Here is a 14,049-nt window from a genome sequence, read left to right as displayed (position 1 = left end):
GTTAAAGAACAACACACGTTTATTCTATACAAAATAATCACTTTCTGTTCTGTTTGGGCACAATGTCACTAGATAGCAAAAGTTTGCTAACAATATCAGAACTCAAGTGAGAATAGAATTTTCCTGACAATTAACTGAGTACAGGCAGTCCCCGGGTTACGTACGAGTTCCGTTCCTAAGTCCATTTTTATGTCGGATTTGTACGTAAGTCGGAACAAGTACATCCGGTATTATTTAGCGTCACTTAGTCAAACGTTTGTCTTAGTATATAGTATATATTTTACTTTTCTATGCATATAAAACACTTAAGAAATGTATGTATTTCGATAATTAAACCACTGCGTTGCTTAGTAATAATTGTAGTTTTTAATCGGGGCAGGGCCTTTTACATGCTTCGTTATTCTCACTTTATCCATTATCATTTAAAATTGTTCTGATCGTTGACTGACTGTAGCCTAACACTTTTCCAATGATCGATGGCATTTCACCTCTTTCCAAACGCTTTATTATTTCCACTTTATTTTCAATCCCGATCACTTCCTGTCAATGGAACAGAAACACTGCAGGCGGCAGGTCCCAACCTGCGCCGGTTCCTGAGGTCCACTGGGTCCTAAGGACCACTGCACTGATTTCTTCGGGTCCTAAACTGTACTGCACTGAGACAGGTTTGAATGGGACAAGTGGGGGCTGTGCTGGGTTTGGGTATTTGATCCTCCACAATATTCCGCATGGGAATTTAAACTGGAGGTGGCAGTGTTTTTTTTACGAGGTTGAGTTGTGAGCTTGACATCAACCCAGCATGGATGGTACGGGAGTCACTGGATCGACATCAACCCGGCACGGGAGCGGTCTGTCACTAAATTGAACTTGGGAATCTCCGTTCTTCAGCCCAGCGCTGATCTGACAGTGCCACCAGCCAAATGGAAGGGGGGGGGGGGCAGGGTCAGGGTGAATCTTACTAAGAAAAATTTAAGCCAAACACTAAGTTAAACACTCAACACAGTGTCAACGGCAATGACTTAAAATTGCGGACGGCGTCGCGATCCGACATAAAATGGCGGACAGCGTTCTCCTTCCTCAGTTCGTAAGTATGAGTTGTCCGTAAGTCGGATGTTTGTAACTCGGGGACTACCTGTAGTCTGATATAACAGTTTCATAAAATACTTTGACCAAATAACTTGATCAAGTAGATGGTGAGTTTCACTTAATGCCAATTTCTCAATCTATCAAAATGACTGACAATGCTTAAAAGATTAAACTAAAAAAATTATTACTCATGAGTATATTACTCATACTGTCAATATGAGTATGTTCCTGCCAGTCATTGATCACTGCAGGGTTCAATATCAGTAAAAGTTGTGTTGTTCAAATTGACAGCTTCAGCTGAGGGAGACATTAACGAAAGTTTTAATACATCAGGCAAGAAAATTATTGGGAGCCAGATAACAAAGCCACAAGGTCAAGGTCATGAAGAAGGTATTTCTACTGATTTAAGCAGCATAGCATTTCAATAACTCTTTGATAACTCCCTCCCAGATTTATCTCCAGAAAACCGTAACTGAACACCAGACTGGAATGGTTCTCCTCAGAGAATAGTAGGATTTTACCAGATATGATTGCTTCCATGATCTGAGTAAGTGGGACAGGGAAAAAAAAATGGTTCTGCTGCTGAGGAGGTTGAAGGCCATTTCAAGTGGCCTTGAAGAATTTCTTAAAGGGTTAATAGCTAAGTGGCTATTTTATGTTCTTACATTAAACCTTTTGGTGAGTCACTGATGTAGTCTCTTCAATTAGTTAAACATCATTAGGCTGAGGATTTTGATAATTAAACATGCTCATGGTTGCCTCTTCTTTGTAACTGGAAGAAGATACTTAAGAAATTTTATCCCTCCCACTACTGACTAGCAGGAAGGGATGGTTGTGTATAATTAACATTATTTGGGTACAAAGTACTTTGAGGATTGTTCTTCATCGATCAGCTGAAATACAACGCAAAACAAGGCACCACAGTTAAAAATAGAGCATGGGTCGCTACATGGAACTATGATATTGTGGACATTACAGAGTTGGCTGCCACAAGGGTACGAATGACTGCCAGAAAAACAATGAACAATATACTCTGAAGACAGGTCAGTAAAGTAAAATGATATAGATACAAAATGTAAGACACCAATCATTTTTTTCCTTTGTGTTGGCATATCACACTATAACTTATCTGATAAAAGATAGTGGGAATATTCTTGACTTCTTCCCATTCCCTGGTACCGTACCTCTGGCAAATATCTGCCGCTCTAGGTTTGTCAGACTGGTAGTGCTCCTAGTTCTAAGACAGGCAAGAGGACTGCCTGACAAAGAGAAAGAGAGAGAGATCAAGATCAAGTTAGAAAGTTACACTGTCGTCCCTTTTTATATGAATGAATGGCATGATAGATAAGGATGGGTACAATGAAGAGAGGTATAACAGATAATGTCATATTTCAAATTTTAACCCATAGCTAATAACGTCTATTGGTGATTATTTTAGTAGTGACTTTAATTGATTTTGGATCTCACGTGTCATTGATGTAACAAAAAGGACAGTATTTGTATTTTGGTTTTCACAGTCTCAGATTTAATTTCCCTGATGAGGTCAAGTTAAATTGTGGAGGTTGTTCAAGACAAAGTCCTGACAGTCAAGAAACAAGTCTTTAGCAGACAAGAATGTTAAATAGCAGGTAAATATTAAAAGGGCAGCTACTGTACACACAAAATGAATACAATTTAATATTACCGGCGTATGTTGTGAAATTTATTAACTTTATGGCAGCAGTACACTGAAATACATGATATAGAGAAAACACAAAAAAGTTACATTACGTGCATATATACAAAAAACCCATTAAATAGTTAAATGAAAATAAGTAGTGGAAAATAACAAATAAAAAAGTAGTGAGATGGTATTCATGGGTTCTATGTCCATTTAGAAAAGCTGGAGGAAATCTGCAGATCAAGCAGAATTTATGAGAGGAATATAAACAGTTGACCTTTTAGTCTGAGGCCTTCAACAGGACTTGAAACATTGATTGCTTATTCCTCTCCATATATGCTGCCTGATCTTCCAGCATTTTTTTGTGTATTTGCTCTGGATTTCCAGCATTTACAGAATCTCTTCTGTTTATAAGTTAGCGTACCTGCCATGCTGTGAGGATTTCTAGTGGGGTCAAGTCATCAATCAAGAAACTATTGATTGATAATAGAACACATTAACAAGGTAATAACTCAGAAATATACATTCAACAAGTAAGTTCCCAAGGCCCAGCTTTGACCAAATATACCTATTTTTAATGTGAATGAATGCTGTCAAAACCAAAGTTAAAATTGTGATGTTTAAGACTTGACTTGCAGAATTAGGGGTTAGAAATCAAAGCAGTTAATGTCATTCGTAATTAAACACCCATTTCAACAGGTCGGTGATGTGACTTCACCAACCTAAACTCAGCATTAATTAAGGCACTAACCCTACAAATTCAAAATAATAAAAATTCACCAAAACTCATTACCATTTTACAAACCATGTTAAACTCCATCTCCTCTATACTATAGAATCAATAATTTTGTTTTTAAAATTTGTTTCATTATTGCATGAAGATTGTATTTTGAAATGTTCAGAATCATTTTTGTATTAATGCAATATTATGGGAAATCTTGAATTACTTCAGTAACATTCTTTAAAACCTTTTTTAAAAAAGTAAATATTTTAAGCATGGAGACCATGAAGTTAACAAACTGGTGATGGTAAAGACAGGACCTGATCGCCACACAGCTCTCAGTTTGGCTTGATTAAGACTAAAGTGGCCTGAATGCTCCTCTGGGTAACTACTGTACAGACTGAGAATATAAGATCCAGACCCAGGGTCCTCTTCTCATCATTACCATCAGGAAGGAGGTGTAGAAGCCAGAATCAGTGATTCCGGAATGGCTTCTTCCCCTCTGTCATCCAATTTCTAAATGGACATTGAACCCAGGAAAACTACCTTACCATTTTTAAATAATTTCCATTTTTGCACTACTCATCTTAATTTAACTATTAAATATACATATTTACACACTTTTCTAATTCAGTTTTCCCCGTACAATTACGTATTGCATTGTACCGCTGCTGCAAAGTAAACAAATTTCATGACATATACTGGTGATATTAAACCTAATTCTAATTCTGAATCTGATATAAATTTTTTAAAGCTACAAAAAAAGTTCTTTGTAGGAGCCCTCTTCGTAAGCTTTGCATTGCATCACAAGCTTGAAATGGTCACTAGATGAGCAACACAAAGTTCTTTAATTGCACATTAAAGAATCAGCAGGCAGGTATTGCCTAATCTACACCTCTTATGGAGGAAGAATTATGAACTTCTTTTAAAAAAAAGGAAGAACAGTGATGGCAGGTACAGAAAAGGAAAGAGAATTGAGTTCCTTAGCTTTCTAATGGTATATCTACCATTAGAAATTAGCTTATTCAAATATCTCAGTTTTAATAAAGTGAAACATTTCTCACTACCAATTGTCTTTTTTAAATGATTCAGGATCAAACTTGGAATCTTGAAAACAAGAAAAGGCTGTAACAGTACTGTGACTGCAGTTATAATTAGAAAACTGCACTCCATAAAGTATGTCTGGGATTTTATCCAAGTGCTCTCAATACGAATACATATTAGCTTTCTACTTCTTAGATAAAGAGTAATAAAAGATTTTGAATTTGACATTGTTAAAATATTTCAAAACATATTTAGAAATCCGGCCATTAATCAGTATGAAAAAAATCTCTCTGCTCTCGGAGATGATGGAAGCTTCGGTTAGATTCAGGGCTTCAGACAAGATAATTTGGCCAGCATTTTCAATACAGTAAGCTTTCATTACAGTACAACCTAATAAATTAGCACGTAACCTTTCCAACTTCAACTGGGAGCATGCAGCCCTCAGCCATGAGACCATGGCAATAATCTACCTGGTCCTTTTATCAAGATGTGTAATTTTCTAACAGATAGCTTAAATGAAACTGATGAATGGAAGTTTGACTTTTACCACCATTAACACTGGAAGAGAATTGCATCCTTTTTTTCTTATGTACTTACTGTGTCCAAGTAATGGATCGATGTGTATTCCAGTCCTCCACCGAAATGTTTTGGAATTATCACTTTCTTCTTTACAATAGTCAGCAATCCAGGAGGCTTTTGTCCTTTTGTACTGCTCTACAAGACAACAAACAGAACAGTAAAAAGTAAGGAATTGTGTAAAAAGTAATGCTTTTGAACTACATTAAATTATAGCCAAACTCCACCGATTCTAGTTTTAAACCATACTGAGGGGATGCTGCACTTCTATGGACCCACCAAAAGAGACTAATTCAAGAAATAAGTGTCTTTCTTAGCCAGGAAATTAAATACAAAATTTTTAAAAATCTGCAAATACTGAAAATCTGAGAGGCAAAACACTTCAATGCCCATGGAGAGACCCTTTATTCCAAACTCTTCATGCTTCAAAATTGAGAGGCACTGCCCTTGACAACAAGGTACTATATAATCAAGAATGTCACCAAGTGTCCATGGCACAACTTGCCAATGAGTTTCAAGGGTCTCCGGCAGCCAGTGATGAAGGTCTTTCTATCATCTAGCACGCACAGCCTGAAGAGTGGTGAAATACTCTCCACTCGTCTGGATGAGCATAGCTCCAACAACTATCAAAACATTTTTGCATTACCAAGCAGTCAAGTAGACTAGTATCTCATCAAACAGATTAAGCATTGATTTCTTTCTCCTTTTATGAATAATGTTTGTAGTGTGTGACTTTTACTTGCCTAGGCTACTTGAAAGCTCCTCTCAAATCTAGAAAGAGCAACGAATTGTACATTCTCCTCACAAGCTGCACATTGCTCTCAGTTGAAAACATATCAGTGTTCCTTCACTGAAGATGGTTTTAAATTCTGGGATTCCCAACCCAGTGGCATGGTGGGAGTGCTAGAAGGAATGCAGTGATTTTGCAGGTGACTCACCACCACCTTTTCTAAGACAGTTAGGGATGGGAAGAGTGCTGACCTGGAGATTTTCATGAAATCCTAGCGAGAAGGTAGATATGAAAATAAATGCAGAAAATCAAGGCAACATTTCAGAGACTAAAATTAATGGCCTTGAATTTCCAAAGAGTTACTGGTAGTTCCAAGTGTAACTGCTAGCATTTCCTCATACAACTGGCTGGGAATTCAGGACACTAGAAAGGTGTCCTGTTCATGCTATGACATTGAACTCATGGATTCCAGTGGCAGTGCCCACTTCCTGCTGTTTTATTATTATACTTCTTTTCACCCTAGTTCCTATGTAGAGTCTTCTCCTAATTTGTCAGTTGCACCTGCTCTGCCAACGCAGTTTTGCATATCTGTGCTTCTGTAACTGTGGATTCTCTACCAGTGTAACTGATAGGACCTTTAACATTGTTCATTATATTTCCATCAACTGTTGCATTCCCTCCCACAACTTTAAAAGCTTCCCCTGTTCTTGCTTTCCACTCCAGCAGCCTCCACATTCAAAATGCTTTGAAATGTCCATTTAATGGTACCTTCAATATGATGCTAACATCAAAGGCATCTTCTCCTCTACTCAACTTCTCATTCAGCATTCTGAAGGAATTATTGTCACTATTATGCAGGAATTTACAATAATTTCTTTCAGTTTATAATATTTACTTCCCTCTCACAAAGTGGTCAGTTTAACACTATAATATTCCAACTGTGGAATGGTAATCACTTTATAGATAGCACCACCTGGTCTGCAAGCAAGCCTTAAAGCTACTGATTAATTTGTTTTAATTTTCCTAACTACTTTCAACTTCGACCTGCCTACAGCTTGTTAACTATTTGACTGAAACATAAAGCATTGCACATCTCATCGATCTTTCTGGATTCGCCTCTAACATTTCATACAACAATGCTGCTGTTCTCAATTGTACTCCTCCATTGTCCCATTACAATTCCCTTTGCCTTGCACTGTTCATCCTTTTGCCTTCCACCAGGCCTTTTAGTTCCTTTCTCTCATCTCTTCTCTACATATTAAAAACGGTATTTAATCAGTCATCAGTTCTGATGAAAGATAATGAAACTAAACACTGATTCCCTTTCACTTAATGCCACATGCCATGGCAGAACATGTTTTCCTGCCTCAGATATAGGCCCTTCACTTATGAACATACGAACAGAGGCAGAAGTAGGCCACTCAGCCCGTGATGGTATAACTCTCGGAGACGTGAGGCGAGATATAGGCTTTTATGATGGACGTGGCAGTGGTGTCGGGGCAGGGGATGGCAAAGGGGAACCGCGAGTACTCGTCGATAATGTTGAGAAAGTAGACATTGCGGTCGGTGGAGGAAAGGGGGCCCTTAAAGTCAACACTCAGTCGCTCAAAGGGGCGGGTGGCCTTGATAAGTTGCGCCTTGTCAGCAGCAAGAGACCACCATATGACATCCTGGAGACTGAGGGAGGAGCAGTGCCTCCAATCGCCTTTGTACAGGGGTCAGTGGGAGGAGCCACAGGAGCAGTCAGCAGGGGGGGCGTGTCCAGACAGGTATATGTAGTTCACCACAGCCCGCTCCATCAAATCCTGGTTTATCTTAAAATCGATTTATCTTAAGTGGGCCACCCTTCTTTTGAAACTGTAAGCCTAGTTGCAATCCTCCCAAAAGGAAACATCTCTCCACATCCATCTTGATCTTGTATGATTCAAGTATTTTTCCCCAATACAGGCACTTTTCAAATACCTTGCCTAGCCACTTAATCGATTTCTTCTCTACTTCCAATTCAGAATAGTTATCTGACGAAAGGCCTTGGATCTGAAATATTAATATGTTTCTCTTTCCATGGATATCTTCTGACCTGCTGAGTGATCCCAGCAATTTTTGTGCATATTCCCAAGAATACATACTCAGCTGCTACTTTATTAGGCACTTCCTGTGGTCAAAGAGCGTTTGTGGGCTTTGGTCCATCCACTTTAAGGTTCAACGTGTTGTGATTTCAGTGATGCTCTTCTGCATACCACCATTGTAACATGTGGTTATTTGAATTACTATTGCCTTCCTGTCGGCTTGAACCTCTCAATGCATTGATGCTCACACAGAACTGCAGCTCACTGGAAGTTTTTTTACTCCTCACACCATTCTCCGTAAACTCCAAGGACAGTTATGTGTGAAAATCCTAGGAGATTATTAGTTTCTGAGATGCTTAAACCACCCTGTCTGGCATCAACAATCATGTCACCGTCAGTCATTCAGATCACGTCTTCCCATTCTGATGTTTGGACTGACCATGTCTGCATGTTTTTATAAGTTACTGCCACATGGTTGGCTCAAAAGATATTTGCATTAATGAGCAGGTATACAGATGTACCTATTAAAGTGGCCACTTGAGTGTAGCACTAAGTTCTTAATTTGCTGTAACAGGATAACTGTTCATCCCACAAATTATCTAAGTGAATTTCAAAGCTATCTATTCTAATATACTTCCATATCATCACATTATCTTTTTCCAACAATCTGTGTACTTTTAAAATATAAGCTTGAAATCAACTAATTATTTTTTCCTCCAATCTTTGTTTCTGATCATTCCACCGACAATGAACCAGGAACCCAAATAATTCAATGAAAGAAATGCCCTTCTTAGCATTCTCTTCTGTACCTGATTAATTTACAACTCACTTTTGCTATATCTTTACTGCAACAAATGCAGCCAACATAATTTTCCAGCAAACGCAATTTTCACAAACCATGGCGATCCTCAATTTGATAGCAAATAGAAAAGCTGTACTATGACCTGCTTAGCCTGTGACTACCCAAGGTCCCTTACCCATCAGAACAGATGTGATGTTGATGTCAAGCCGCTGTTTTGCCTGGAGATCCAACTTAAGGCGAGGCGGGTGAAGACGGCTCGCCGCTTGTTGCTGCCAACTCAGGTAAGTTGTCCAAGGCTCAGCAAAAGGTTCCCAGCCTAGTGGAAAAGGAAATTGGAAAAGTATCTTAACTGTAAATAGCCAGAGAGTTGATCTAGATTTTATGAAGGATTTGATTATGAACAGGCTGAGGTTTGCACTGTTCTCCTTTTTTGGTTTTCAGCTTGTTAAACAGACTGCAGTTAAATAAGTCTATGAATGAGATCCTGAATATTTACAAAGAGGGTAAAACCAACACAGGGGAATTGGCATTACTGATTTTATTCATGAAGGTGTAGCGCTGACTCCATTATACAGATCCTGCTTAAATACTACTTCCAGGTCAAGATATACTTGAAGAACTTTAACTCAAAGACTATTTTTTGTTTCCAAATAACAAAAATTTATCTAAATGTTAAAGGGACCAATAATGCTTTTTTCCCCCCCTTTCATTGCTGGTATGTTGATAAACTAAAGTCATTAATGACTAGTAAAACCCAAAAAACATTTAAAATTCAAGCTTTGTAAGTTGAATAAAGGATGCCAAACCCGAGTCAATCATTGTCCATACAATTATTAAAATTTGTACTGCATACTGAAAATAAGAAAATGTAGAAAAACTAAATAATTAATTTCTGAAAATTGAGCATAGTGATCTTTTATTGCTTAAACTTGTAACACCGGCCCTTGTAAAATCCTCTCTTCTTTCCTGAAAGACTTAGCAAAACTCAAAATGGAAAATGATTCTGTTTTGTTGATGAGATGTGAATATTTATTGTCCTGCCAATAATTAACCCTATGATTGAGGCCTGTTAATCAGAGTGCAATTAGAATTCAATAGATAATTTCCTTCTCCAAGAACAGCAGTGAATCACTTTTTTTCTTATGATTATTCTGTATGATCAGTTATCATTCATTGAATTTAAACTTGTCAGCTATCATACTAGAATTCCAATTCCTGTCTCTGGCTCAATTGCCTAGGTGTCCAAGTGTTAGTCTAGTAACTTAACCAGAGTTGTGCTACATTCCTACTACAAATTGTCAATTAAAAATTGCAAACCTAGAACTGGAGCACTAGTAGATCATTTGACTATGGGAAAACAGACCAGGTAGCTTGCTTTCAACAGTTACAATTATTTTTAAGTAGCAGTAACTGCACAATGATCAAAGGTTGCTAACTTGGTACAGACTTGGAATTACAGCAAAGACTTTTAACCTTCCATATTTCAATTCTGCTCTTCTTTGGTCCAGTCAAACGTTCCTGAATTTTATCTCACTCAATCTTGCAGGAAGAAGTATGCTATCTTGGATGGAGATGCAAAAGCATGTGGCTTTCTCAATAACTTAGCCAGAAACTGAAATATCATGATACATGAGAGACTTGATTTGCAAAAGAAAATTATAAAGAAAACCCAAGCTTTACAGTTATCATGAATAGAAAATTCAAAATTAAGAAATAACACATTTTGTTGGATTTCTGTAAAAAGTCTGAAATCAAAATGCCCTAAATTCCAAATTCCACAGCAATGTGATCTAGAAATAACACATCGAGTACAGAAAACCTTTTATTTAAAAAATAAATCAAGCAACACTGCTACTCTGTTCTCTGTACAGCGATTTGGCTACTGCTGAAAGATCTTGTTGTCTGTGTATAGACATAAAGTCTTTGGTGTTGGAAAATCTTATCCAGCAGTCTGTTAGCTAATATGCCACGTCAGCCAGAAAATCAAAAGGGTGTACATAAAACCCATCATGTCCCATGTTCCAGTGTATTGTAATTTAAATGATTCAGATGACTGGGGCTAGGCACCAAGGAAATTCTCAATAAAACAAAAGCCCTCACAAAACCAGCAACAGGGGGTTTTAATATTTATTGCAGTGACATTCTCCCATAAATTTTAAGATCACAACATTTTTAAAACCATGTTTAAAACATTCTGATTTTGTAAGTTTCTATCTTTGGGAATAGAACTTCCCATTGCTATGTTCAATGGGACTCAATTACATGGACAACTATGCATATGATAATGACTCAAACACAAAGTAACTGTTTAATACTTTAGCGTTTTAACATTACTCTGGAAATTCCCACAACTAACTAACAGTGCTTTAAAGTAACATTGAAAATCCAACCTCTTAACCTATAGTCACCCAGTATAGGAAGAATGTTGAGGCTTTGGAGAGGGTGCAGAAGAGGTTTTCCAAGAAATTGCCTGGTTCCGAGGGCATGTGCTATCACGGGAGGCTAGACAGACTTGGGTTGTTTTCTCTGGAGCACTGGAGGTTGAGGGTAAAGGTTTACAAGAGTGAACGGAGAGTATCGGTTTCCCAGGGGCCATGCATTAAAGGTGAGAGGGAGAAGGTTCAAAGGGGGTATAAGGGTTAAGTGTTTTTTTTTAACTCAGAGAATCATAGATACCTGGAATGTGCTGCCTGGTATGGTGGCAGAGACAAATACATTGGAGGCTTTTAAGAGACGTTTGGATAGCCACATAGATGTAAAGAAGATGGAGAGATATGAATGTGGTGTAGGTAGGACAGATTAGTGTTTGGGTGTTTTTGATTTGCTCTTTAGCTGGTTCAGCACAACATTTGTGGGATGAATGGCCTGTTCTTGTGCTGTACTGTTCTATGCACTTAATGAACAAAACCTTGGGAAATTAAAACAAGATAGCCAAAAATATATAGCAGGTCAGTCCGCACCTGAAACAGAACTAGCTATTTAATGTTTTGAATATAACATTTTCAAGGACACTTGAATTCCTGTCAAATATTATCCAAAGTTCAGAATTTATTCAGTCATTCAGAATTTGCAATCTTGTCAAACATCATGTGTACAGCATTAAGCACTGGTGGTGATGTGGCAGAAAGCCTCTCTTCAATTCAGCTAGATATTAGCCCCATCTAGTGGTTATTATAAATGAATATTTCAGGTGCTTATATTGTTATTTAAATATTTGAATGTAATACATACTCTGGTGTAACATACTAGAAAAGGTTTTTTTCTGTGTGAACCATTTATACCATGGTAATGGGAAGTGTGTTTACATGATCACTTCTGAACTCATTTCTTTCCATTTACAGTTTTGTGGATTACCACTTAAGTGTCTTTCACGTGGAGATAAAAGAAATACCTGAATATGCAGCATTAATAAAACTCATTCACATTGCCTTCACCTTGTACTTAGTCCTTTAGCCAATTGCCTCACCTTTACTAAATACTTTTAATAAAGTCTATAGAATTGTCATTCTGTTGGGTTCTGGGCTCTTAGCCTCTCCAATCCTCTCACTGCAATCTGCTGGTGTGATACTCCAGCCTAACATTTTTTTAAAATACTGGGACCACACCAGATTGGCAGGCTATGCACAACTATTTGGAATCTTGTCTAACATACGTTCACCAAATGGCTATCTTATGTACACAAGTATTTTCTATTGTAAATACCTGTGAGCAAACTAATCAAGGTTGTATAATTTATACATTATTTGATAATAGATGAATCTTAAACATCTTACCTGACAACTCACGGTTGTAATAATCTCCGGAAAGAGTAAAATTAGCAGACCCCTCTGGGTTTGATCCTATCTTCTGGAGGAAATATAGTCCTAAATAAAGAAGAAAAACAAAGTCAAATCCCCAGCATGAAAGGGTCCTGATCAAGTGAGCATCAAGACTGTGCCTAATAGGTATAACCCCACTGGCAATGGTCTATGGAGTCACTCCAGAATTATGTTCCAAAGCCACCCAGTCCCAGCAACTGGGATTGATATCTGCCCACAGCAAATATTTCAAACTGCTCAAAATTTTACTATTGTAGTTTCAAGCACACCTACTGTAATTAACTAACAGTTGTTCTTCATGGGCAAAAAATCAAATATCGACATGCTATTGTAACATGCTGACATCCGAACTGAAGTGGATGTGACTCTGCTTGACATCTACAAACACAAACTTTTCAGTAAAGGATCACTTCAGCAGCGCAATTTAAACTGTTTGTTCACCTCTTTCAAGAGATGCTACACCCAGTTATATATCCTGAGGACATTAATTGAGATCAGCTAAATGAGTGTAAATAGCAAACCAAAACTCAGTATTTTCTACGAACAAGAATGCTGAAAGAACTTACCAGGCCAGGAAGAGAGAGAAACAGAATCAAAATTTCAGATCAAACCAAAACAGGAAAAATAAGAAAACAAATGTGCTTTGAATTATGGAAATGGAAAAGGATGGAAACAACAAGGGAATATCTGTGAACAAGAGCAGAGCAAAGTTGTCAAGATAATGATTCGTCAAAATTCTAGTACTAAGATGCAGATGAAAAAAGAAACACAACAGAATGAAACTGAAACACTGAGTAACTATAGTGGAGAGAGAGAAAAATATTGGTAAACTGAAATTTCTGAATTCCATGTGGAATCCAGCTATCTGCAACAAGGCCAGTCAAAAATTGAGATGTTTTTCCTCAAATTTTTTGAGCAGTGAACATTACTGGAATGTGAAGAAGATCAAAGAAAAAATGGAAAAGAGGAGGGATGGAGAATTAAAAGTGACAGGTGATTGGAAGCTCGATCATTTTTGCAAACTGATCAGAGCAGCTCTACAAAGCAGTCACCCTATTTCCATTTGTTTTTTCAAAGGTTCAAGGGTTCATTTATTATCAAAGTATACACCTCTGAAATTTTTCATCTCCAGATTGCCACAAAACCAAGAAAAAAAAAGTTCAGTAGCACGATCATCAACCCCCAAATCTCTCCTCCCTGCACACAAAAAAAAACAAGAAAGATTGGGCGAAAAACACAGAATACAAAAGAAACCATCAGACTGCAAAAAATCCATAGGTGAAGTCCACATCCAAAACGCAGAAAACCTGTGCAACATTCTCCCTCTCCGTAGCACAGCATCTCACCAGCAATAAAAAGGCAGTCTCCCCTCTCTGGCAGCAAAGCGACCTCCCCTCCAACGATAAAAAGGCAATCTATCTGCGTTCTAATGTCCCTCATCACTTTAATCGGCAAAATGGAGTTGAGCATCAGCTTGCAGCCTTCTTGCCACAAGGTTCCCACACACCGCCTCTGCCTCACAGAATCCCCTCGGAGACTGTAGAGT

The 14,049-nt window shown here is 37.9% G+C and overlaps 1 protein-coding gene across 3 annotated transcripts in view; it reads right to left on the bottom strand.

Annotated features, from left to right (window-relative positions):
* Window positions 1-14,049, bottom strand: part of vps13d (vacuolar protein sorting 13 homolog D) — a 288,043-nt gene that overhangs the window by 141,370 nt on the left and 132,624 nt on the right. For 2 of the 3 annotated variants that reach the window (XM_073031774.1, XM_073031775.1), the window contains exons 36-39: window positions 12,459-12,548; window positions 8,861-9,001; window positions 5,109-5,225; window positions 2,271-2,345 (exon numbers count right to left, since the gene is read on the bottom strand). In XM_073031774.1, coding sequence (XP_072887875.1) covers window positions 2,271-2,345; window positions 5,109-5,225; window positions 8,861-9,001; window positions 12,459-12,548 — 423 coding nt within the window. The remainder of the gene's footprint in view (window positions 1-2,270; window positions 2,346-5,108; window positions 5,226-8,860; window positions 9,002-12,458; window positions 12,549-14,049) is intronic. The other variant, XM_073031776.1, reaches the window with a different exon arrangement.

The sequence above is a fragment of the Hemitrygon akajei genome, chromosome 29 (genome assembly GCF_048418815.1).
Source record: "Hemitrygon akajei chromosome 29, sHemAka1.3, whole genome shotgun sequence".
Lineage (NCBI taxonomy): Eukaryota > Metazoa > Chordata > Chondrichthyes > Myliobatiformes > Dasyatidae > Hemitrygon > Hemitrygon akajei.
This window is presented reverse-complemented; position numbering and strand designations above follow the sequence as displayed.